This window comes from Eleutherodactylus coqui, chromosome 3 (assembly GCF_035609145.1).
Source record: "Eleutherodactylus coqui strain aEleCoq1 chromosome 3, aEleCoq1.hap1, whole genome shotgun sequence".
NCBI lineage: Eukaryota > Metazoa > Chordata > Amphibia > Anura > Eleutherodactylidae > Eleutherodactylus > Eleutherodactylus coqui.
In genome coordinates this window covers 308,147,200-308,171,185 of record NC_089839.1, presented here as the reverse complement: position 1 = coordinate 308,171,185, position 23,986 = coordinate 308,147,200, and the positions used below count along the sequence as shown (strand labels likewise).

Sequence of the window (23,986 nt, the reverse complement as noted above, 5' to 3'; positions counted from 1 at the left end):
GGTACAGGACGGAGCGAGATCCTGGGGGCCAGTAACGTGCACTGCCAGCCGGGCACCGTGCATTAGGGTACAGGACGGAGCGAGATCCTGGGGGCCAGTAACGTGCACTGCCAGCCGGGCACCGTGCATTAGGGTACAGGACGGAGCGAGATCCTGGGGGCCAGTAACGTGCACTGCCAGCCGGGCACCGTGTATTAGGGTACAGGACGGAGCGAGATCCTGGGGGCCAGTAACGTGTACCGCCATGTGAACTCTCCCCCAAGTGTCTCCTATGCAAATTACTAATAATCTGATCATTCAGAAAGCCTGATAATCTGGAACTTGTTTCTAATGCAAAACTACAAGAGAAACAGGAATTTCCTTCGTTTTTTGTTTTATGAAATTCTCCGTTTCCAACGTGATCGACTATTGCGCAATGTTGGCACCTATTAAGATACGATTGATGTTAGATAAGGCCGCCTGCAGACGGCCGGGTCGGATTCGGCTGCGAGAATTCTCACAGCGGGACCCGACCTAGAAGATCCTGCAGGGAGCAGCGCGGACTCACCCGCTCCCGCAGCTCCGGCTCTTTCATGTGCCGGCTGCCGGCGTATACCCAGAGCAGAGCCGGCGGCCGGGGAGTGACGTTTCTGTGTGGGGCTGTGCGAGCCCCGCACAGAAATAGAGCGTGCCGCGGTTTGTTTTCTGCACGTGATTTCACGCAGACAAATCACGGCCGTCTGCATAGGATTGCGTATTGTAATGCAATTCTAGGCAGGCGTCCAGGGGTGGAAATTCTGCTGGGAATCCCGCCGCGCAATTTGCGCCCGTCTGCAGGAGGCCTGAGGCTGGGTTCACGTGGGGTGGAATTGTCGCAGAATTTCCGTGCGGACTTTCCATAGGGAATTGCTGCCTGAGACTAAGCAGCAAAGTAGACAAGATATGCAAAAAATCTCTTCCACGCGCTGCGAACAGTCTGCAGCGGACAAATCACGCGGCACGGAATTCAAATCCGCAACATGTCAATTGTATCGCCGTTTCCACAGCGGGCTCTCCTCTCTGGGAAAAGATTCCTGCATTGGAATACAGGGGGACAAGCCGCCTCCAACCTGCGCCAAACAGCACTGGTTTTGAAGCAGCCTTTCAACTGAAAATCTTGCGGATTTTCCGTGCGGTCCCGCCGCAGACATTTTGCAGGACTTCCGTCCCGTGGGAACGCAGCCTGAAAGGGTTGTCCGAGTTATAGCTTGTCTGTAAAACTGCTTTTGTATGCACTAACACAAATGGCAGTCCACTCCTCTCCCGCGCCGATGCTCGGTCCTTCATGCCTGTGTGTTTGAGTCTGCCATCCCGGTTCACAAGCTGCAGCCAATGACAGAGCTCAACAACCCAGCTCCGAGCGCTCCATCATTGGCTGCGGCAGCCTGCGAACACGACAGGAGAGACCGCAGCAGCGCTATGGGACACAGCAGGGAGAGGGGAGCTTTACAGAAAAAACTTGGACCACCCCTTTAACTTGGACCACGCCTTTAAAGGGATTTTACTGTAACCTCCCAGACATCTAGTAGACGATATAAAAAGGGATCTATAAAAGTAGCGCTGAGGTCGTCCAATTGGGGAAACATCCGCTCCTCCTTTCATCACGAGAAGCGAAGCGAGTGACACATTGTAGATCTGCAAAGATCCGCTGGGGCCGAGCGTAAAAATAAATATGACCCTAATTCTTGCTGGAAACACATTTGAGCTTTAATCGTCCCGCGTGCACGCAGCCGCCGACAGCGCAAGGCGTCGCTCACTAGCAGAACCAAAAACCAAGGGGCCATCGGCCGTGTGAACAGGGGACTTTCAATGTTTGAGTGACTCCCGTTTAAGGGGTTAATGACCTTCCCGCACAGGGGTGGCTGTTAAGGGGTTAATGACCTTCCCGCACAGGGGTGGCTGTTAAGGGGTTAATGACCTTCCCGCACAGGGGCGGCTGTTAAGGGGTTAATGACCTTCCCGCACAGGGGCGGCTGTTAAGGGGTTAATGACCTTCCCGCACAGGGGCGGCTGTTAAGGGGTTAATGACCTTCCCCGCACAGGAGCGGCTGTTAAGGGGTTAATGACCTCCCCGCACAGTACGGATTCTATAAGAGGTCTAGACGTTTTCTTCGCTCTGTGATGCCACTTCGGTGCTGTCACCCGTCAGAGCGCTGACAGGCCGCAGTCTCACGGTTATGTGATCCGTACAGGAAGCTGCGGGGGCGGCACGGACAAGCGTTAGAGGAACACGGGGGCCGAGCGCCAAACCACAGGCTTCAGCTGTATGGCAGAACGCCAAAGCTAATCTCCCATGTGATCAATAAACTAAGTGCTCTGCCACATGCGGCTCTCAAGCTGTTGTAAAACTACCAATCCCAGCATGCACCAAGAGCCGGCGACTAGTCGGCATGCCAGGGGTTGTCGTTTCACAACTGTTACAATGCGGTAAATGAATTGGTCTCCATGGTTTGCAGCCCTCACCGAGAGCTCCGTGCGGTAGTACCTGTCGCACTAATTACAGTGATGTGTCTGCTGGTGGATCTGTGCAGGAGTTTGGGAGAAACTTCTATTTATTAGTAGCTGACAGACACAGAACTAGTCCTGCATATTCATGAGCGCAGGCTAGCTCCACCCACACCACCCTACAGCCAATGATTGGCAGCTCTGTAATAGGCAAACAGTCAATCATTTGCTGAAGAGCAAAGTGGGCGTGGCTAGCTGCAGCTCCTGAATATCCAGGACTACTTCTTGTAGTCCTCTATGCATGTGCTGCTACTGAAAATGCAAGTTTCTCCAGAACTCCTGCACAGATCCACCCCTGTATTCAGTGAGTCACGCACTACCTTGTACTGCCTCCAGAGGGGTGCAAAAAGACGGCGAGTCTCTTTAAAGTGAACGTCTGTTTGAGGCCATGACTAGAGTCACGTGTCGCGAAATATGTCAGACAAGTCAAACACTGTATGTGATCCGTCTGCCTCGCTGTCATGTGGCCATTTTAGAACTGCGATTTACAGCGTCTACAATAGAGAAGTCGCGTGTGATTCGCAGGTTTAGACTTCTTGCTGCACTCGTGTCGTAGCAGCGGGAGGCCGCATGTCGCAACGCAACCACATCCACAATCAAAGGATGAAACATTGCAGCCTTCATGTCACCATACAGCCCGAGCCGTAACCGTCCAATCACAACGCTGCACCAGCCGTGTGACCACGAGCCGCACACACTTTTTGGTCGCTCAACTTTTACGAGATTTCTTCTTGTACATTTAATGTCACCACGGAGCCCTAACCGGATTACTCCGTGCATAAACCCTATGCAGTAAGCCCCTACGCTGCCCCTAGTGGTGGCCACGGAGCCCTAACCGGATTACTCCGTGCATAAACCCTATGCAGTAAGCCCCTACGCTGCCCCTAGTGGTGGCCACGGAGCCCTAACCGTATTACTCCGTGCATAAACCCTATGCAGTAAGCCCCTACGCTGCCCCTAGTGGTGGCCACGGAGCCCTAACCGTATTACTCCATGCATAAACCCTATGCAGTAAGCCCCTACGCTGCCCCTAGTGGTGGCCACGGAGCCCTAACCGTATTACTCCATGCATAAACCCTATGCAGTAAGCCCCTACGCTGCCCCTAGTGGTGGCCACGGAGCCCTAACCGGATTACTCCATGCATAAACCCTATGCAGTAAGCCCCTACGCTGCCCCTAGTGGTGGCCACGGAGCCCTAACCGGATTACTCCATGCATAAACCCTATGCAGCAAGCCCCTACGCTGCCCCTAGTGGTGGCCACGGAGCCCTAACCGTATTACTCCATGCATAAACCCTATGCAGTAAGCCCCTACGCTGCCCCTAGTGGTGGCCACGGAGCCCTAACCGTATTACTCCGAGCATAAACCCTATGCAGTAAGCCCCTACGCTGCCCCTAGTGGTGGCCACGGAGCCCTAACCGTATTACTCCATGCATAAACCCTATGCAGTAAGCCCCTACGCTGCCCCTAGTGGTGGCCACGGAGCCCTAACCGGATTACTCCATGCATAAACCCTATGCAGTAAGCCCCTACGCTGCCCCTAGTGGTGGCCACGGAGCCCTAACCGGATTACTCCATGCATAAACCCTATGCAGCAAGCCCCTACGCTGCCCCTAGTGGTGGCCACGGAGCCCTAACCGTATTACTCCATGCATAAACCCTATGCAGTAAGCCCCTACGCTGCCCCTAGTGGTGGCCACGGAGCCCTAACCGTATTACTCCGAGCATAAACCCTATGCAGTAAGCCCCTACGCTGCCCCTAGTGGTGGCCACGGAGCCCTAACCGGATTACTCCATGCATAAACCCTATGCAGTAAGCCCCTACGCTGCCCCTAGTGGTGGCCACGGGGAGACAGAACTTTATATTTTGACTCAAGTTCTTTGCAGTAAATTTGGAGCTCAAAAATCTATTCTAGTGACTCTCCATCCTAGGGACAAAGTTTGGTTGCCCTCGCTTTCCCCTCTTCTAACGTCAATCCCCTTGTCCTGGGATCCCTCTTCATTCTTGCAAGATGACAAGAGCAAACCGAGCTTTGGTAGTCTAAGACATTACATGCTGATTTCTGGTTGGTCAGCACTGTTCACGTGAGCACAACTGGCCAATCAGAAATCAGCATGTAGCGTCTAACTACTGATGCACAGTATGCAACGGGGAGCGTCAGGAGCGCCACGGCCATGTTGGAAGAATGAAGAGGAAGTCCAGGATTCGCGACCGGTACCATCACTCGTCTCTCCAGTGCCTAGACCACTGTCGTCCCTGGGACCGGGGGAGGGGGGGGGGGGGTGTCACTTTAAGAGAAGTTTGGATTATAAGAAAGATATAAAATGGCATTGCCGGTTGGCCGGGGGTCCGGGGGACAGACCCACCTTCTGTTTATCCAGGATCTTCATGGCGTAATACTGATCGGCCCCTTTATGCTTCACCAACATGACTCTTCCAAACGAGCCGGTGCCCAACGTCTTTATCCTCTCGAAGTCCTCTAGGCTGGCGGTGTTCTAGGAGAGAGGCGCAGACACGTTAGACCACTTAACTGTTTGAGGTCCGGAGCCCTCCTCGGCACTAAACTGTTTGCATTGGACCGTGTACAAATATAACAGAAGCCAGGCTGACTAACAGGTTTCTGACATCTTGGCAGCGGGGAGGACTGCGGCGGCTATGCAAATGGATTACAAACATGGAATAAGTGCAGCCATTGTGTTCAGATACATTACAGCGCAGAGGCTTTATATCAGCCTTATGTGTCTGTCTTCACGATCCCCTCCAATAAGGGGTAAATGCACGCAACAGGGTTGTGCCCGAGACCCCCAGGGTGACAAAAACGGGAACCCCGTGTGAAGGAGCGGCAGCTGAGTAGGGGCGCTGCCGCTCCACTCAACGGCACTGCAGTAGATAGCGGAGCGCTTGAACCCGGCCACCTCTGGGAGTCTCATTGAAATGCATGAAGGGGCGACGCACGTTTGACGACCGCTGCATTCACTCTAGGACCTTCAGAGACCCCTGTTCTTGGGTTCACTGGAAATACACAACCTTGGCACAACGGTATTAAGCTGGCCATACCCATTAGATACCTGCAGCCAGACAGCTCTCCCCGACACATCCATACATGTGCGCACACGGCCGAGCACCAATGTGTTTCTAGTATGGGAGAAAGACACTAACACTCCTGGCAGAGAACAAAAGGATTGGGCATGCTGAAATCCATCAGACTGATCCTTATCCTCCCCAATGTTGGTGAAGTCCCAAAACACGTTAGCTGGCCGCCCGATGCCAACAATTTGCTGTGTATGCCAGGCTTTAGGGTCCTGGCTGAGGCTTACAAATACAGCTTCAGACATGCTAGATTCGAGCTCCTGTTGCTCACATGGTAGCGGCTCGGTGCTCACTGTATACATTGTTGCAGTGGTTTCTATACATTGTAGCAGCTGTTCGCACCCCGCTGTGTTACATCCCGTTCACGAGGCCGAGCGGCACACCTTCCCGTATGTTGGTGTAGTTTCCCGCTGCCCTCACACCGCATACACAGAGAGCAAGAACTGCTCTAATTACTAGATTACTGCAGACACTGCGTAACGAAGGAGGTTTCTGAGTGTGCAGAGAGGAAGCCGCAGGCCGGCGGGGATGAGGACTCCCCTGCTACCCCCCAAAGATGCCCATGCACTACTGTAATTATGGGGACGGGAGGGGGAGGGAGTCTTAAGTCTTCTCTACAAGACTTAAGACTCCAGAAAAATGCATTTTACGTAACAAAAACAAAAAAAAGAAAAAAGAGGAAAAAAAAAAACACTCCATGCGAAATGCTAAAAATGCAGTTTACAGGTCTTCAAAGAAGCTAGAAAAAGTGGTGTTAGAAGGTGGGAAGGGCGCTTTTACGAACATTCATGCCACCGTTCGCCCACAGAATCCTCGCTGGCGACCCGTCGCTCATTCACACGGATGTGCGGCTGACAACTGGATTTTTTTTCTACAGGTAATCCGCATCAAAGCAGCGCTTCCTCGTTAATCGACTGATCGGGCGCAGCTTTAGGGCTCATTCATACAGGCATATCATCAGTCTGTATTACACATGTATTTCTATTTGTGTGACAAGGTCAGTATTAACCCCTTTGACGCCCTTTGGGGTGTTCAAACAAGCGTTTTTATGTGCGTGAAAAAAACTGCATCATCTCCCATTTTGGTGCGTTTTACAGAACAAAACCACCGACGGAAGTCTATGGGAGCGATAAATCCACAGTGAACACGCGATCCGTGAGCTCAGGGGGCGGCAACTGTTCGTTCCTGTGTTTGTGTGCAGGAAAAATGCTGCAAAAAGCACACAAACCAACAAGGACAACCAAATGCGCACTAAATACGAGCAGTTTCAGTGATTTTCACAAACTGCACCTGTCTGTGTGAATGAGCGCTTACGCAGGCGGACAGTCCGGTCAACGAGGGTTTTGGTGCCTAAATGTCCGCCCATGGAAACCTAGTGACAGACCGCTGGTACGGCCCGCCGTATAATGCCCGCGCTCCGTAACATCTGACGCCAAGGTGTTCACTGCGTATTAGAGAGTCTCCAGTAAAGGACAAGTCTTCCTGGCCCCGTGATGAAGTGTATGGCGGGCTCAGACGATGAGGCATTAGATGTGAAGCTGTGAACGACAGACCTGCAGTCTATGGGGTGACGTTACCGGACAGAAGACTTCTGCTTTACCATCTAACAGCTCCGGTATCTCCAGCGGCGAGGGGCGCCCGCACGCACTGCGGCCGAGCCGCTAACCCCATGTAGTTGCCGGGCGGCACCCGGATTTGTCATTAAATCCAGGTAACCTCTAATTGCTGGTTGACCGGCATGTAGTTACTGTGAATCCGCTGCGGCGCGCACGGGCGCTCTACAAGTCCTGGAAACGGTTGCAGGTGATGCGATGCGTAAATCTCCAACGGCTAAACGCCTTTTCTTGGGACGGCGTCGGCTCCAAGCTCGGACTTTGCTTCATTTCATACAGTTGTGCGTTCACACTCTAACTGAACATTCCTAAAACCGTTGAGCCATCAGACAGGTCAGACAGTGATCAGCGGGGATCCGGGTGCCGAGACTCCCAACAATTGCTGAAATGAAGGGGTAGAAGCGCTCGCCCCAGGGCGGGGATTGTGACACGTTGGCTGTTCCTAGCAGCCCCTAGTTGAGCGCTTCTGCCCCTTCATGGAAGTGATCGTGGGGGTCTCAGGACCCGAATCCCCACTGATGAAAACTTTTGACATGTGTATCTAGGACATCAAGAGTTTTAGGAAATTGCAGTCACCATTTAAAAGCTCTTTAATTATATGAACATTTGGCTCCCCCACAGTTTTGGTCGTCTGCATTATCCTGCAATCATACCACTTCCCTAAAAACCAGATCACATGGCTGCCAGAAAATACTGTCCACTCTTACAGAGGTTTCAGGGACTATATAAAAAAAAAAAAAAAAAGGCATTTTATTATTTCTTGAATGGGGCTGAGCTGCAATACCAGGCACGGCCTATGGACAAGAGTGGCACTGTTTAGGGGGGGGGGGGGAACTGAAGCAACTCTTCATTCACAGGACACAATTTGTAGTTGGACTGGTGGCTAGGAGTATTACTACCTGGTGCCCTCTGGTTGCACCCTTGTGCTGCAGATCTCCCGGCTCCGGGGCCGCTCTTCCATCTCCTACACCGTGCATTAGAGCGCAGGCACAGAGCCTAGATGCTGAGATCTAAGGGGCAGAGGCCTGGAACTGGGGACCCGCTGTGTATAAACAGCAGACCCCCTGTTCTCTCACCTTTGAAGCCCGTAGTGTAGTTTAGACATTGTGCACGAGGCAGCCAGAGAAGCGCTGCGACCATCGTAGATAGAAGAGGGTCCAGAAATAGGCACGTTCACAACAGAATGGCGCGAACGGAGGGCGCCCGGGAATATAACCCGCCGCTGAACTGTAAATGAAGATATGTAACTCCTCATTGACATCTGCGGTGATTCAGTAATGCTGCGCGTCATCCGCCCCGTCTGCCAACACGAGGGCGGCCGGTCCAAAAATACGCATCTACATGAGCCTAGTGGCGTATTCCAGGGACCCAGCCAATTATAAATATCCACACCAGTGTAAGACCATCCGTGTCTGGACATCCCAGTAAACCCCAGCGCTCACATCCTCACCTGCGGCGGACTTTCCCATTTTCTTAAGAAGTCTTCTTTGGCTTTGGCTAGAAACTCTTTCACTGCAAAAAAGCAAAAACAAACAAAAAGTTACACAAAACGTTACAAAGGAAGAAAATCTATAAATGGAGAAACAATAATGTCATGAATGGCTTGCAGAAGTATTCCTGCCCCGACTACGCTGCCCCGTGCCTATACTAACGCCCAGCCAACCCGGACCTACCCAGCTGTTGCAGAACTACAACTCCCAGCATGCTGAAAGTTGATGGTTTGCAATATTTGGAGTGCTACAGGTTGGCTGAGACCAGAGGGGTACACTGCGACCCAAAAGCCAACCGCGCCCCCCAACCTATAGAATCCAAATGACACTTTGGGGCAAGTTACAAAAACGGAGGGGAAAAGAAAAAATAAAGTCCCTCCTACAAACGGATGCAACAAATCCATCCAGACGGATTACATTGGGGAGAGACCGCCTGTAGTAAATAACCTGGAAGGGCGCCGGTACAACGTCTGTAGATCCATGTGCTCTCTGGGATATTTCCGGCCTCACCAAACCTACACCTAGCGCCAAAACTGGATCATCAACATAAGTGCAACATTTGGCCATGTGGCATCCAATGGACCAAACAATGTGGCTGCTCCTCTGCGGCTGAGCGGCTGACCCCCCCCGAAGCTCGCGTCGGCGACCGCAGCAAGTCGTGCAGAGCAGAAATCCGATAACGTGGCTTGTTGGAAGGAGACATCTCATCGTATCGCACTGAGGTCACGGAGCTCATCGCTGCGCCAACGCTACGGATAATTGTCTATGGAGCCGGCGTGACGGGATTTAGTGCATCCACGAGCGAGGGCCAGACTTTATAGGACAACCTACCTACTAGAAGGGTGGTCCATATACTTGACCATTTATCATCTACCCAAGGTGACTTGATTACAGAGTCGCCGACCGCTGGGACCCCCAAGTCTCCCAGGAACAGCAGAGTACACACGTGACCCCCTCCCCATCCACTTCTATGGGATTCCTAGCAGTCGATCATTTATCACTTGTCTAATGGATGGATGAGGATTTGGGTTGAATGACCCTTTTTTAGGGATTGTCTAGGACTTTACTATTGATGGCCTATACTCCGGGTAGGTTATCAATAGCCGATTGCTGAGGACCTGCTGCATCAGATCCCCACGATCACCTGATCGCCCAGCGTCAGGTCAGTGCAGCGGCTTGGATGTGCGGTCTAGCAGACGGTACCGGAAGTGACCTAGCTGGCTTCCCTCGCAATGAGATCAGTGGGTATCTTAGCGCCATTACACTTCATGGCCGACCCCGGTGTCGGAGGTAGAAGTGCCGCTTCAGATCCTACTGATTGTATTGGGGGGTGAAGTCAGCTAGGTCACTTCTGGTGCCGGCTATGATACACCACCGGCTCACTGCACTGACCGCCGGCTGAGCAATCAGGTGATCGCCGGGTCCCCAGTGATTGTCTACTGATGACCTAACCGAAGGGTTGTCCAGGACTTTATATCAATGGCCAATCCTGGGAATAGGTCAGCAATAGTTGATCGTCCGGGGTCCGCTGCTCAGGACACCCACCAATCAGCTGATGCCAGACTGTCAGCGGGGACTGAACAGGAAGCAGACGACGCTGTCTGTATGGCAGCAGCCCAGGTTGGTAATGCAGTGCAGCTCCCATTGAATTCACTGCAATACCAACCTGCCCGAACCGTGATGCGTACGGACCTGCCCGAACCGTGATGCGTACGGACCTGCCCGAACCGTGATGCGTACGGACCTGCCCGAACCGCGATGCGTACGGACCTGCCCGAACCGCGATGCGTACGGACCTGCCCGAACCGTGATGCGTACGGACCTGCCCGAACCGTGATGCGTACGGACCTGCCCGAACCGTGATGCGTACGGACCTGCCCGAACCGTGATGCGTACGGACCTGCCCGAACCGTGATGCGTACGGACCTGCCCGAACCGTGATGCGTACGGACCTGCCCGAACCGTGATGCGTACGGACCTGCCCGAACCGTGATGCGTACGGACCTGCCCGAACCGTGATGCGTACGGACCTGCCCGAACCGTGATGCGTACGGACCTGCCCGAACCGTGATGCGTACGGACCTGCCCGAACCGTGATGCGTACGGACCTGCCCGAACCGTGATGCGTACGGACCTGCCCGAACCGTGATGCGTACGGACCTGCCCGAACCGTGATGCGTACGGACCTGCCCGAACCGTGATGCGTACGGACCTGCCCGAACCGTGATGCGTACGGACCTGCCCGAACCGTGATGCGTACGGACCTGCCCGAACCGCGATGCGTACGGACCTGCCCGAACCGCGATGCGTACGGACCTGCCCGAACCGCGATGCGTACGGACCTGCCCGAACCGCGATGCGTACGGACCTGCCCGAACCGTGATGCGTACGGACCTACCCACTTCTGGTTCTTCCCACAATGACAGCGGGCCCAATATCAGCTGATCGGTGGGGGTCCCAAGTGTTGGGCATGCATACATATGAACACACCTAATAACCACCACCGATGTCTCCGAACACACCGCCTAGTGTTACAGTAAATCTATCATTTGTTCATCCAGGTCCGACGGACGCCATAAACCCACTTACTGACCATCATTCCATCCAGCCGGGGATCACAGACTAAGACCCCCGCAGCACATTGCTGTCTCTCTCATCTGTGTGGACTCCACCTTTTTTACCCAAGTGCGCCCCCGGCTGAAGAAAGGAGGTAATTCAGTAGCCAACATGTTACGGAGTGATCGGAACGACTGTGCGCAGTTCTCCGGATACGGCCGAGGTTGGAAGACGCCACAGATTTCTGTACCAATCAGTGATGAAAAGAGTTGGAGCGCCAAAGTCAGCGGCTGGCGGGGGGCAGCTGATGTAACAGGGATGTGTGCCCCCATCTACACGACTCCCCACAGGGGCAGCTGATGTAACAGGGATGTGTGCCCCCCCCCATATCTACACTGTGAGCAAACGCAACGCCTCATCCGATAGTAACGTGAGGCCGCGGGCGCTCGCCGCCAGGCCTCATCAGCGTCGGCTCCATATTACGGACATTATGAGTGCAATATGTAATGAATACAACCGTTTATTATTGTGCGCATATTTTGATTCGTATTCTGGAGTGGGACAGACAATTGAAGACAGTGCGAACACGTAAATACGCAATGAATACTTGCGTTACTCGCTGCACATTGGCGCGGGCAATCAATGGGACTGGTTTGTTTTTATCATCTTTGGGCGTGCAAAAAACACGCGAGCAGGACCAAAACACGCAGGAAGCGGCAGAGTCCGTGAATGTGTCGCATATTCATGGAAAGCCATCTGCATACGCCGTGCGAAGGAGCCCTCAAATACAAGTGTCACCAGCGGCCCCCTGTGAGGAAGCGGCGCATCTCGGGGTAACGCCGCCGTTTTTCTTTAGGCTCTTTTATGAAAGCATCGGCTGTTCATTTCCCGTACGCTCCGACCGGAATACCGCGAATCCTGCCGATAGCACTGATACGTAGCGCTACGATTCGCCAGAAAACAAAGCAACGGCCCGCTAAGTGCGGCGCGATAACTATAGAATGTGCGCATTTGTTATTACTTTTTACTCCCTGCAGATGATCCCCCAAATATATATATTTACACACTGATTAAAAAGGACAATTCTGGGCTAACCGCGCCGTCCGCTCGCCATGGAGCGCTTTAATCTAATAGGCCGTTCAGCGCGGGATTTCTATAATCAGAGATGGATGTTTTAAAAACAACTCATTACACTAAAAGCCCCGTGCCGCGGCGGCCGCCGTAATCACGCCATAAGCCATCTCTCCAACTCTAATCTGCGGTGAAGCTTTCTTTTACATAACGTGAGCCAGGGCGGAGGAGGGGCGGCGGCAGCGAGTGGGGGGGCTGTGTGAATCGCACGAAATTAATGGGATAATGTGAAATGTAAAGTTTTGCAGGCAACAGCTGAGCGGTGACTGCTGGGACTTGTGGTGCCGCAGGCGAGCTGAAGACAATACCAAGTACTTTACACGGGCGATCACCATATTGCTCCTGAGAATCACAGCAAGATCGCAGTTTCGCTCATGAGACGTCCGAGTATCAGCGCTGCTGCTGCGCGCAATTCTCTCATGTAAAAGACAATAGTGTAAAGAACGCATCGCACGAAAATTGCAAGTTCGTGCGCCGCGATAAAAAGGAGGCGCCGCAGGGAAACGTGGGCGATAAAAAGCAAAACGCAGAACGATGGGGCGCGCCGAGAAGGTTTCACACATCGCAGGAGTGAAGGAAGCCGTTGTATAACATGGGCTTCATAATTCTGCGTTTGCGCAATTTTAACCAAACACGTTTGAAAGCGTGTCCTGCGCCCCATCATTACAGCGGGTGACGGGGTGCGTTAACACTAAAATAGAGCAGACCGCGTTCGAAAATGACGGTGTTCGAAGCACCGCCGTAGAATGCGCGTCTGCGAAGCCCACGGAAATCAACGCGTTTTACAGCGTTTAGCGCGGTGTTCGAAACCCCGTGGGAAATGCTGTAACAAGCGTTGTGTGCGAGAGAGCGACCCAAGTGGGCGGGATTGTGGAGGAGCGCAACGGTGCAGATTTTGGTGCAGTTTATGGAAATCCACAGCATTTCTGCGCCAAAATTTGCAACGTATCAGCGACGCACAAGCGCGTCCTTACAGCCGTTCTCACCTACTTCCCCGACTACTGAATGGCGCATCTACCGCATGACGTAGACCCACTGAAGCGGCAAAGCAAGGAGCGGCGGATCAGCATATCCTATTCTGGTAGGTACTCAGGACCAAAAGTCTGTGGGAGCGTGGCGAATACGTACGGTACATTTACGCAAAAAAAGGGAATTGTCCTTTTGAGTTTGTTTTGCGCATAAAAAAAAAATAAAAAAAATCAGTGAATAGATACGAATAAAAAAAACGAAAGAACCCGAAGACACTAAATACGCATAAATATATGTAGTGAAACCGCGGCGCTTTCTATGAGCCGTAAACACGAATACGCCGTGAAGGAGCCGTGATTGGCCGAACCCAGTTAGTAAGCGCTCAGCCGTGACGAAGCTTTACCTCCATTACGCAGAACGCCAAACTAGCACCGCCCACAGAAGCGTACGCTTAGCGTCTAGGTTTTTCTTTGGCATTACCGTCAGCAGGACCGCGCCGCGCTTCCATGCCGGTTCTGTCCGACTACAAAACTATGGAAGAGGACTATTGCGCCAAAAACATGTTTTGGAAAATAGCTGCAAATTTCTCCGTTTAACGCGTACAATAAAAAAAAATCCGCTTACGCCGGGCCGGCTCGCGTCTACAAACGTTTTATTCATTTGTGCTTAACGCATTCGCTAAGCGGCCATCAAACACGTACCGCCGACGGCCCCCATGTCGCACAAGCGGGGGTGTTGGGTTTGCGTTGCGCATTTTCTGCCTTCATACAAAACATAAAAATGCATTTTCCTTCGTGTATCTGAAGTAGAAAACCACCAAAATGCGATTTCACCCTCCGCAGAACGCGCCGGTCACTAATCCCCCTCCTCGGTGAATATCGCGTCGGCGCTGGGATGGACGGAAAGTTTGCATTAAGCGCTCTGGAAGCCTTCGCCCCCGCCATCCCGGACGAGGTGACCGCGCCTCTGTGCCGCCGTACTCACCGTTCATGGTGCCCGGCTGGCCCGCCGCATCGTACTGCTCAGCAACGCCAACACAACGGACACATCGGGAGGGCGAAGAGAAGGCAGCACAATAATCCCCGGCTCGGCGGTACGGCACGCTCGGCTCCTCGAGGTACACGCCGCCCTGCAGGGAGCGCGCACTCCCATCGTTAACCCTGCGCTGCCCGGATTACTGTCTGCCAGCGCTCAGCTCTCCCCGATGAGAAAAAAAAAATCTGCCGCTACAAACTCCTCTCCGCGGGAGCAGAAACGATCCGCTCTGAAGCAGGACTGCAAAGAGTTAACACCGGCTCCATTTAAATCAGCCCCCTTTGTTTCCATGGCAACAGAAGCTCAGAACCATCGGTTTTCTTCGCATTCTCACGAGTCCCTCAGCCGGATGTGGTAGTCACGACTACGAGCGGATATCGCGATAGATGCCGCTGGCGCCGTACCGCGTGCCAGGAGTTACACAACGCAGAAGTGTAAAGACTCGGGGAAGTGCCGCGAATAGCGCTGCCGTAGGGGGCCGTCACGTGGGACGTTCTAGCTGCAGACGGTCTGCTGCGTTTCTGTAGATGGGCGGAGTTAATGAGCGCTGCGGAATTGGCTGCGGATTGCGTATACATAGTTGCGTCTCTCTGTGCGGATTTTCCGCGGCGGAATGCGTTGGTTTCTGCGGTCCGGCGGCTTCTGAGGTCACGCTGGCAAAATCCCATTAAGAATCCACAAACACGGATGTTCAAGCGGATTCTCAGAGTTTCCAAACAGAAAACGTTGCAAACCCCCCCCCCCCCCCAAAAAAAAGAACAGAACAAAAAAAAAAACCCGGCAATATTGTTCTAATCGCATTTTTAGGCGAATTTCATGTTTTTTCATTGATCTTTCATGAAATCCGCAGCTCCCGATACATAACAGACCCGCCGAACGCCTGTAAATCGCAGCATTTTTCATGTTTCCGGCACCAAATAAAACTGCAACGTGTGAAGATTTGTCTAAAATGTCACCTATTTGCTGCAGAACGTCCGCCGCGTTTACTGCCGGCGTGGGGGCGGCCTTACTTTAACCATTTGGAGGCTGCATGTCTGTACGGCCGCCGGAGGGCAGGACAGATGAGGGGGTGACAGCGTTCATGGTCAACCCTGGCTGTGACCGACTGCAACAACCAGAACCATTTAACCATTTCAACGCTACAATTACAGGAGTTTAAGTTGTAAACTGTTGATGGCCAATCCTCCGGGTAAGTCATCAGAAGTAGATTGGCAGGGGGTCTGTTGCCCAGGGTCTTTGCCAAGCTGGTAGACATGTATTGGACTGAATTGTGCAGAAAGCAGATAGCTCCGATCTTACCGTAGTGGCGAGGCTTGGTATTGCGGGCCAAGTTCCCATTGCAATGATCAGGAATGTGGCCTGCAATACCAAGCCTTGCCACTACAGCAAGAACGGAGGTGTCCGCTTCCTGCAAAAATCAGCTCCGTGCACTAGCATGCCAACCTGACAGAACTTATCGGCAGGGAATCCCAAGCAATGGACCCCAGCCAATTTTCTACTACAGACGTGGCCAGAGGACAGGCCACCAATAGTTTACAAGCAGACAACTCCTTTAATTTGCAACAGTGATGCAGTCAAAAGGTGAACTCTCCCTGTGTTACTGACCCGCCAGTCCCAGGTTTATATAGCAAACCCAAAACAACTCAGCTCCCCGTACAACACAACCGCCGCTTCGGGAAAGCTCACAGGTCAAAACACATCCACAGGCCTCCGCTAACCCGTAGCCCACACTGATGGACCGCTGGGCCGGTATATGGCGGTATAAGCCGCGGTACGAGGCAAGCGAACGGGATTTAAGGAGATGCAAAGAGTGAAGCAAGATGTGCGGCAGCTCCCCAGGAGAATCCTTGCCATGCCTGGGTACGGCCTTACGGCTTATGTACACAGCGAAGAACGCAGGAACCGCAATGTGAGGAACTCGGACGCCATCGCGCTCCTAAACCTGCGACTTTGCCTGAGAGTGCGATGTGTTTTGCAAGTAAAATTCATCGCTGAACACGCAAGTTACACAAACTTTTTCGCACTACAAACACTGCACTGCGGATCCTGTCAGCAGGGGACGTTGGCGGTCTGATAGTGGAACGGTCCGGGACCCGAGGAGCCGCCAGACGTCGCCAAACGTCCTCCAGCTTCGGGACCCGAGGAGCTGCCAGACGTCGCCAAACGTCCTCCAGCTTCGGGACCCGAGGAGCCGCCAGACGTCGCCAAACGTCCTCCAGCATCAAGACAGGAGAAGCAGGAGGAGCTGCCAGACCTCTACAAAAGTCCTCCAGCATCAGGACCAGATGAACAGTAGGACCCACCAGAGGTCTACAAATGCCCTCCAACATCAGGACCGGAAGAGCCGCCAGAGGTCCACAAAAGTCCTTCAGCATCAGGACCAGAGAAGCCGCCAGACATCTACAAATGCCCTCCAGCATCAGGACCAGAGGAACAGTAGGACCCACCCAGGGGGTCCACAAATGCCCTCCAGCATCAGGACCGGAGTAGCCGCCGGACGTCTACAAAAGTCTTTCAGCATCAGGACCAGAGGAGCCGCCAGACATCTACAAGTGTCCTACAGCATCGGGACCAGAGGAGCCACCAGATGTCGACAAATGTCCTCCAGCATCAGGACCGAGAAGCCGCCAGAGGTCTACAAAAGTCCTTCAGCATCAGGACCGGAGGAGCAGGAGGAGTTTTCTTCATAACTCGAGGTGCTACCCAGAACTCTTACAAAATCGAGGGATTTCCTAAAAAAGTTGTGTGTAAATAATTTTTGGGGAAATCCCGCTTTTTTATAACAGTTCTGGGTAGCACCTCGAGTTATGAAGAACACTCTTCTTGCTCGAAGCTCTAGAACCCATATTTACAAAGTTCTCGCTGAATTAGTGAGAACATTTTTTGAAGTTAGCACCCCAGAGGTACATTTGTTAATTTTTTTGCTTAATTCGCTAGAACTATTTCTAAAATTAATAGGGAACTCTAGAACTCCTTGGGGTGCATCCGGAACTTTTGAAAAAAAATGTACTTTTTTGAAAGATGGGGTGCTGACTTCACAGAGGTACCTCTGACCCCTTCTACCAGTGTCTGGTGCAGTAACACTGATGCCAGGGAAGAGGTCGGGGGGTCTGAGACTCTTATGAGGGGCGACTGGAGCTACGGACTGGGGTAAAGTACTTCTTGGTGGGGTTGCTGCTCTGGTGCCACTGAGCCGGGGGGGGGGGGGGGCACAACCACCACCAGGGGCCACTGAGCTGGGGGCACAACCACCACCACCACCAGGGGCCACTGAGCTGGGGGCACAACCACCACTAGGGGCCACTGAGGTTATGCAAGTGCACTTGAAACTAAACCCTCCACTTTAGCGCACCAGGGGAGTTTTGATTAGTACGTAATATTTTCTCCTACTTTCTATTGTCTCGATCCGGGTGCGTCTTCTAGTCTGAACAGTGCAGCTCGCATTCCCTACATTGGTTTATGCACAAAATATGTATAAAAATAATCTCCCTTAGCAAAACTCCGGTGTGGCGTCCCTGGGATAGGAGTGATCCTACTATGCAGGTACATAAGACCTCCGGCCCCCCCACCCCAATGCCTGTAGATAATCCCTTCTGCATGAGTGTAACGACGCTCCAGGATCTAGGTATTATTGCGCCCGCTGTAGTACCTTCAGAGACAGATCAAGGTTAAACCTGTTGAGCGAGGCTCCAGGTTACTTACTGGTCCGGTCCCACAGCACGGCGCTCTCAGACACCAGCGGGCCCTCGCCCTCGGGGGCCACCTTCTGCTCCTGCCCGCTGCTCTTCCCATTACGATGGAACAATCTGTTTGCAAAGCCTTCTAGTTTCTGCAGAGCCGAGGAGGTGCCGGCGGACTGGAGGCTGTCGCTGGGAGATGCCATGCACTGTCTGACAGCAATGGCTGCAAGCAGCTCACAACTTCAGAGGGTTGCAGAGAAAAGTTGCAGAGCGTCGTGCGAGTCTGACTTCCTGTTTGTACGCACAAAACCACCGCGGTTACAAGTTCCTCCTCGCCTTGCAAGATTATTTACCCGCTCAGCTCCGACTCAAAGTCCCAACTACAAACACCCCAGAAAGAAGACTCAAAAATAAAGAGGAGCGTCCTGCGCCCACCGAAAACGGGCAACCAGTGGTGCAAATACACAATGTGCCAACCTACCCTTACAGGCTGCAGGCCGCGCTCACACGGTGGCGCCGTTCACATACTGTCAGCGTCTGTGGGTGAAGCATCACAACCTGCAAACACAAATCTGTTAACCCCTTAGTTGGGAGCCCATCTATTGCCTTAAGGACCAAGTGATTCCCATCACAGGAGCTCTGGGAGGTCTTGTATCTTTTGCGGGGAGAGATGTGTTTTTTATTGGTACCATTTTGGGGCACATGTGACGGCTGGACGACTTTTTATTCAGTTTTTTCGGGGTCGGGGAAAGCAGAAAAATAGCAATTCTGGCGTCATTTTTTAGAATTAGTTTTAGGACGTTCACCATGTGTGAAAAATATATTCTTGGTGGGTAATTAAAAAAAAAAAAAAAAAAGTTTTATTGAACTTTTTCAGCACTTTTTTTTAGTTCCTCTAGACTTGAAGATGCGATCGTTCAATCACTAGTATAGTACACTGCATCACTTATGTACTGCATTCTACTAAGCCCATGACAGCAGCCTATTGGTCTAATAGGCCAAGATACGCAACAGACATGGAGGCCTTTGTCAGGCTTCTGCCCGCTATGGTAACTCATTGGTACCTTGCAATTGCACTGCGGGTTGCCAGTGGGTGTCAGAAAGAGACCCCCTTCGCCCTGTCAACTGTTTACACGCTGCAGTTGCTATTGACTGTGGCATGTCAGGGGTTAAACAGCCAGGATCTGGGGTTTCTCCGTTCCTGGCAGTGGAGCAGGAGCCTGGCTGTCAGTAGTCAGCCAAGCCACTGCTTTAAAAAGATGTGCCCATTAGGTATATTGGCCGTCACTAAGGGGTTAATTGACTGTTGAACTACAAAGACCAGCAGGTGCTAAACATTAAGCTACAAGGCAACAGGCGCCAGGACAGCAGCCAATACGGCACAGACACACTTTTTGCATTATTTACAGTCATCCTCGTTTGGTTCTAGATTAGCGCCGGCCGTGGAGCGTTCCCATGGAGATACCCCCCCCCGTTTACAAAGCAGGCATTTCCTTGGCGTATATTATATATACTACGCATGGCGCAGATACAACATCAGTGACTTGAGCTCAGAGCCCCTTTTTGGATGGGAAAGGGTTAAACACGTCAATAATCCATCAAACATCTCACCGGGGGAGGAAACAAAAAGGAGGCGCAACAAAACCAGCGCAACTGGAGTACAGCGCCTAAACTAGCACCATCTCTCCCCCGGCTGCCGGCAGGGGCGCCAAGGATTAGAGAAGATCCCACCGGGGCAGGTCTATAAATAGCAGCAACATGGAACTAAACCTCACTCCCAACCAGACAAGGGGCTTCACTGCCACCTAGTGGGGAACACCTAGAATGCAGCAGTCACATCACTAGATGGCTTTTGAGTAATGCAGGAAGCTGTAACAGGAGGCTCTAGTTTAGAGAAGTGGTAACATGCAAGTCCTCACACACACGGACGGATGTGTCACCCTCCGGGTCCTGCATCAATGACCCTCCACAGCAGGCTATGGAAAAGGGATTCTTCATGCACACGAGCGGAAACTAATTGTGGTCCACGCGGACCGCGGGGAAGACGACAAACGGTATGCAGGGTCATCCGCTGCGGTCAGAGCTGGATTAGGCAGCCAGAGTCCGGATGTGCCATGTGAGCCCAGCTAGAGGGTGCGGGCTCCTGGGGGCCAAATACTGCAGGTTTACTTCGTGCATCCATAGCATCTACAGGACAAACCAACATGGATGAGCTTCAAGCTGCGGACAGAACCACCTACAGCAAAAAAACAACCATGCAGACTTTATACCCGCGGTACGTCCGTTTATGCTGCCACTGGCCATACAAGGACGTCATATCAGAGCCGTCACTTTAAGACAGCAATACCCCTTTAACGGTACATTCCGTCCACCCAAGAAAACCCAATGAAGGAACAAAGTTTACCAACAGTCTGGCAAGGTCGCTGCTCCCAGCGGTATATAAAGAAGTCATTATTTGCCTCGGGATCGGCGCTTATCACCGGTTCACCAAAAATAGCGTACACACTTGTCTGAAGTCCCTTCGGGGGGGATGGGGGGGGACCTCGCGGTACGGCAATACACTTCCACATCAAAAGAACATTTTTTTGGTGCAGCTCAAGCGTTTAAGTTTAGCCCGTCGCCGTATTACCTTCCAGCCCGACTATTCATAGAGCGTCCAACACTAATGGGGGTAAATAAGACCGGGCCGACCTCGTACGCGGGGGTCACCTGCCGGTCGGGTCAGACGTCCGTGCCTTGAAGTCTGCAGCTAATCTCAGACATATTTAGGAGGATTGCCACTTGTAGAGGCTGCTGGGAATAAATAACCCCGGAAGACTGGTGACACCCGGGCGGTCAGACGGGGTCCACGGGCAAAAATAGGAGCTGGTTTGGGTTGGAAGACGCCCAATGTCTGAGCACGATGACTTCTATCGGCCGCGTCAGCCTCACAAATACTCACGGAGCTCCGCAGACAAGAATTTCACGGTTTGACGACGAGACCTGAAGATGCAGGTGTCTGATGAAGACCCCTTCTGATAGGCCGTACCTGGACCATCACATGTGTCCACCGAGTCACACCGCAGCCAGTTGTGTAGCTGGAGGGGTTGAGGAGGTTGCATTTATGACCCAATCTCCCAGCATATTGCACACGACTTATGGGGACCTTTTGTGTACAAATGTGCAATAATGTAGAGCGCACAAATACGCCCGTGTCACGCCAACCTCAGGGTAGGTACGCTTTTTTTTTGGCAGCGAATTTCCTATGGAATACCCAACACATTCACACCTCATTACTTTTAACTGGGTTCCGCCCCGCGCTTCGTACAGCGCCAATGTTTTCCACACGTAGAGAGAAAAATACCCACTTCTTGATTCTGTGGCGAATCAGCATGCAAATCTGCCCACTGAAAAGGGTGAACCCACGTAGGGATCCGCGGGCACAGATGTTCACAGCAGCGCCGCCAGATCTGTGTGAACGCAGTGCGGTCAGCCCGGGCGTAAATCCGGTGGAACGTTCACACGCAGCGTTTACAGTAGAGCTCAGAGGGAGATGTTGCCACAGAATACGCGGTGCAGCGTGTCAAGAGTTTGCTGTGGATTTCATCCCTTGCAATAAAAATGGCGGCACCTGCGCCAAATCCCCAACATCTAGGGCAGATGTGGCGTTTGGTACGGATTTTCCACACACCTACAAACTGTCCTGGCAGCTTCCTAAAAGTTTAAATTATGGCGATGAGAGGCGCAGATAACGGGGAGAAAAGAGGAAATGGATTCAAGGTGTAGAAGGAGCGGCCCTTCCGTAGTTAACCCCTTAGTGACCGGCCCATTCTGTGCCTTAAAGACCAAGCGATTTTCAGCATCGCACTGCAGGAGCCGTAACTGTCTGACAGCCGTATGAGGGTTTGTTACTTTAGGTGTGCAGTTGTATTTTTTTATTTAGGTACAGCACTCAATGGGTGGCTGATTGGTTCTTGAGCACGGACGCTTAGCCAATCACAGCCAGCGCTTCCTGGAGGCGGGGTTTTTTTTTAAACTCCCAACTACAAGCAAGTCTGCCGGCGACCTGAGGAGACGTGCGGCGGCGCAGACAGCGCCTCTTAGGTGATGTTTCTTTTTTTCTCTTCTAGGCAGCCAGGGCTTATTTTAGGGCTTCACCAGTACCCACAGCACCATATGACGGTGCTCGAGGTCCGGGACTTGAGAGATTTTTCCTTTTCTCTATGGATGACCTATCCTCAGGACAGATCATCAGCCAGTGACTGGCGGGGGTCTGCGACTCGGGATCCCCACCGATCAGCTGAATTCGAGGCATGCTGTCTGTATGGACAGCGCAGGAAGCAGATCGCACTGTCCATAGTGCCATGGTCCACAGATCAGCTGATCCCGAGCGGTGGACCCCGGCTAATTATCTACTGATGACCGATCCCGAGGGTAGGCCATCAATACAAAAACCGCTTAAAAGTCCTAGACACCCCATTAAGGGTACCGTTACACGCGGCCCAAAGCATGCTGCAAATAGGGATTTCAGGAGATAGTCATGTCGTGTAGAAGCGGTCGCCAACAGGGCACGGAGCAAGAGATCTCTCACTTATCGGGCCGTGTGAAAAGGAGCCGCTCAATCTAGGAGCGACTGCCTGTTTCCTGTGACTGGAGGCGCCAGAGGAGATTCCCAGCCGCTCGTCTCCATTCACGACTATCGTTCCTTTGTGAAAGCGCAGGGCAACGGTTGGAGCGTGTAAAGGTGCCTTTATTTAGATGCTAGGCAGCACCAGGACCCTCCATGGCAGTGGCGCCACCCAAGTACCAAATTAAACAAGACCGTAAACATGTGCGTACGCATCCTACTCTGCTTGTTGCCCATCAGCTATGGCATCTACACCTACCTGCCCCATAAACTGTACAGAAGGATCCGCTGCTCCGAGATGCGGGATACTTTACACTGCATCCTATCAGAAGGAGAAAAATGGCTGCCAGCGCTGTACGCGGCGACGGGGTGGGGGGGCTGCTTTAACTATCCAACCTGTCAGTTTGTCAATGAGCAGGGCGATGCCAAAGTAAACACTTCTGACGGTCGCCATGGCCGGGCAGAGAATTTTCCGTACACAAATGATACGGCGCACTCCGCCTGGCAGACGAAGACACGAGCGTCTGCCATTTAACCCTACAAAGTAACGCCGAGTCTCAGGGGAAGAGTTAGGCCGGACTGGGCAGACTGCGAGATACACGAGCTTGCCATTTTTCTTGTTTGTGTAAAATGCGCAATTCATGTGAGCGGCAACATGGCCACCTGCGGGATATTAGTACGGCGTATTACGCACATAAAACCAGCAAGTGCCGCACGCAATTACCAAATGCCGGTGTAAGACAGCACTTAGGGTATTTCTAGACATTATGTTATCCCCTATTGATACCCCTAGCTGATCGGTGACGGTCCGATCGGTGGCCACAACAGCCGCTCAGCCACCATTCCATTCACTTTAATGGGAGCGCCAAAAGCAGCCGGGCAACAGTCTCCAACGCTCTCACTGAAACGAATAGAGCGGTAGAGGAGTTTGCACGCTCTCGCTTCATTTTGCCAGTCTCTTGGGGGGCAGGGGACCCCTGTTCTGGCCATCAGTAGGAATCCCAGCAGTCGGACCCCCACTGATCAACAGAAGCCATTACTGGGTCCATTGACCTGGCCGAGCTTCTCTTGCAGCGATGCCGTCAGATCCCACATGCTGTGGAGTTGCCTATGGGAGTTATAAGTCATTCTCTATCTCCCGTCGCACTCGTGAGTCGATGCAATTTTCATGCAATTATTTATTTTTTCTATTGCAACACGTGCGAAAATTGCGCGCAGCGTGGCGTTTTTCCTGGAAAACATCCCACTCACAGGGAAGAGTCGCAAATTTGCTAGCGTGATATCTATCCGA

The 23,986-nt window shown here is 52.5% G+C and overlaps 1 protein-coding gene across 2 annotated transcripts in view; it reads right to left on the bottom strand.

Moving 5' to 3' along the window:
- Nucleotides 1-23,986, bottom strand: part of PRKACB (protein kinase cAMP-activated catalytic subunit beta) — a 55,838-nt gene that overhangs the window by 15,316 nt on the left and 16,536 nt on the right. Inside the window, exons 1-3 of one of the 2 annotated variants that reach the window (XM_066597849.1) lie at nucleotides 18,112-18,319; nucleotides 8,679-8,740; nucleotides 4,892-5,020 (exon numbers count right to left, since the gene is read on the bottom strand). In XM_066597849.1, coding sequence (XP_066453946.1) covers nucleotides 4,892-5,020; nucleotides 8,679-8,740; nucleotides 18,112-18,292 — 372 coding nt within the window. In that variant the 5' untranslated portion in view covers nucleotides 18,293-18,319. Of the gene's footprint in view, nucleotides 1-4,891; nucleotides 5,021-8,678; nucleotides 8,741-18,111; nucleotides 18,320-23,986 lie in introns of those variants that run through there. The other variant, XM_066597850.1, reaches the window with a different exon arrangement.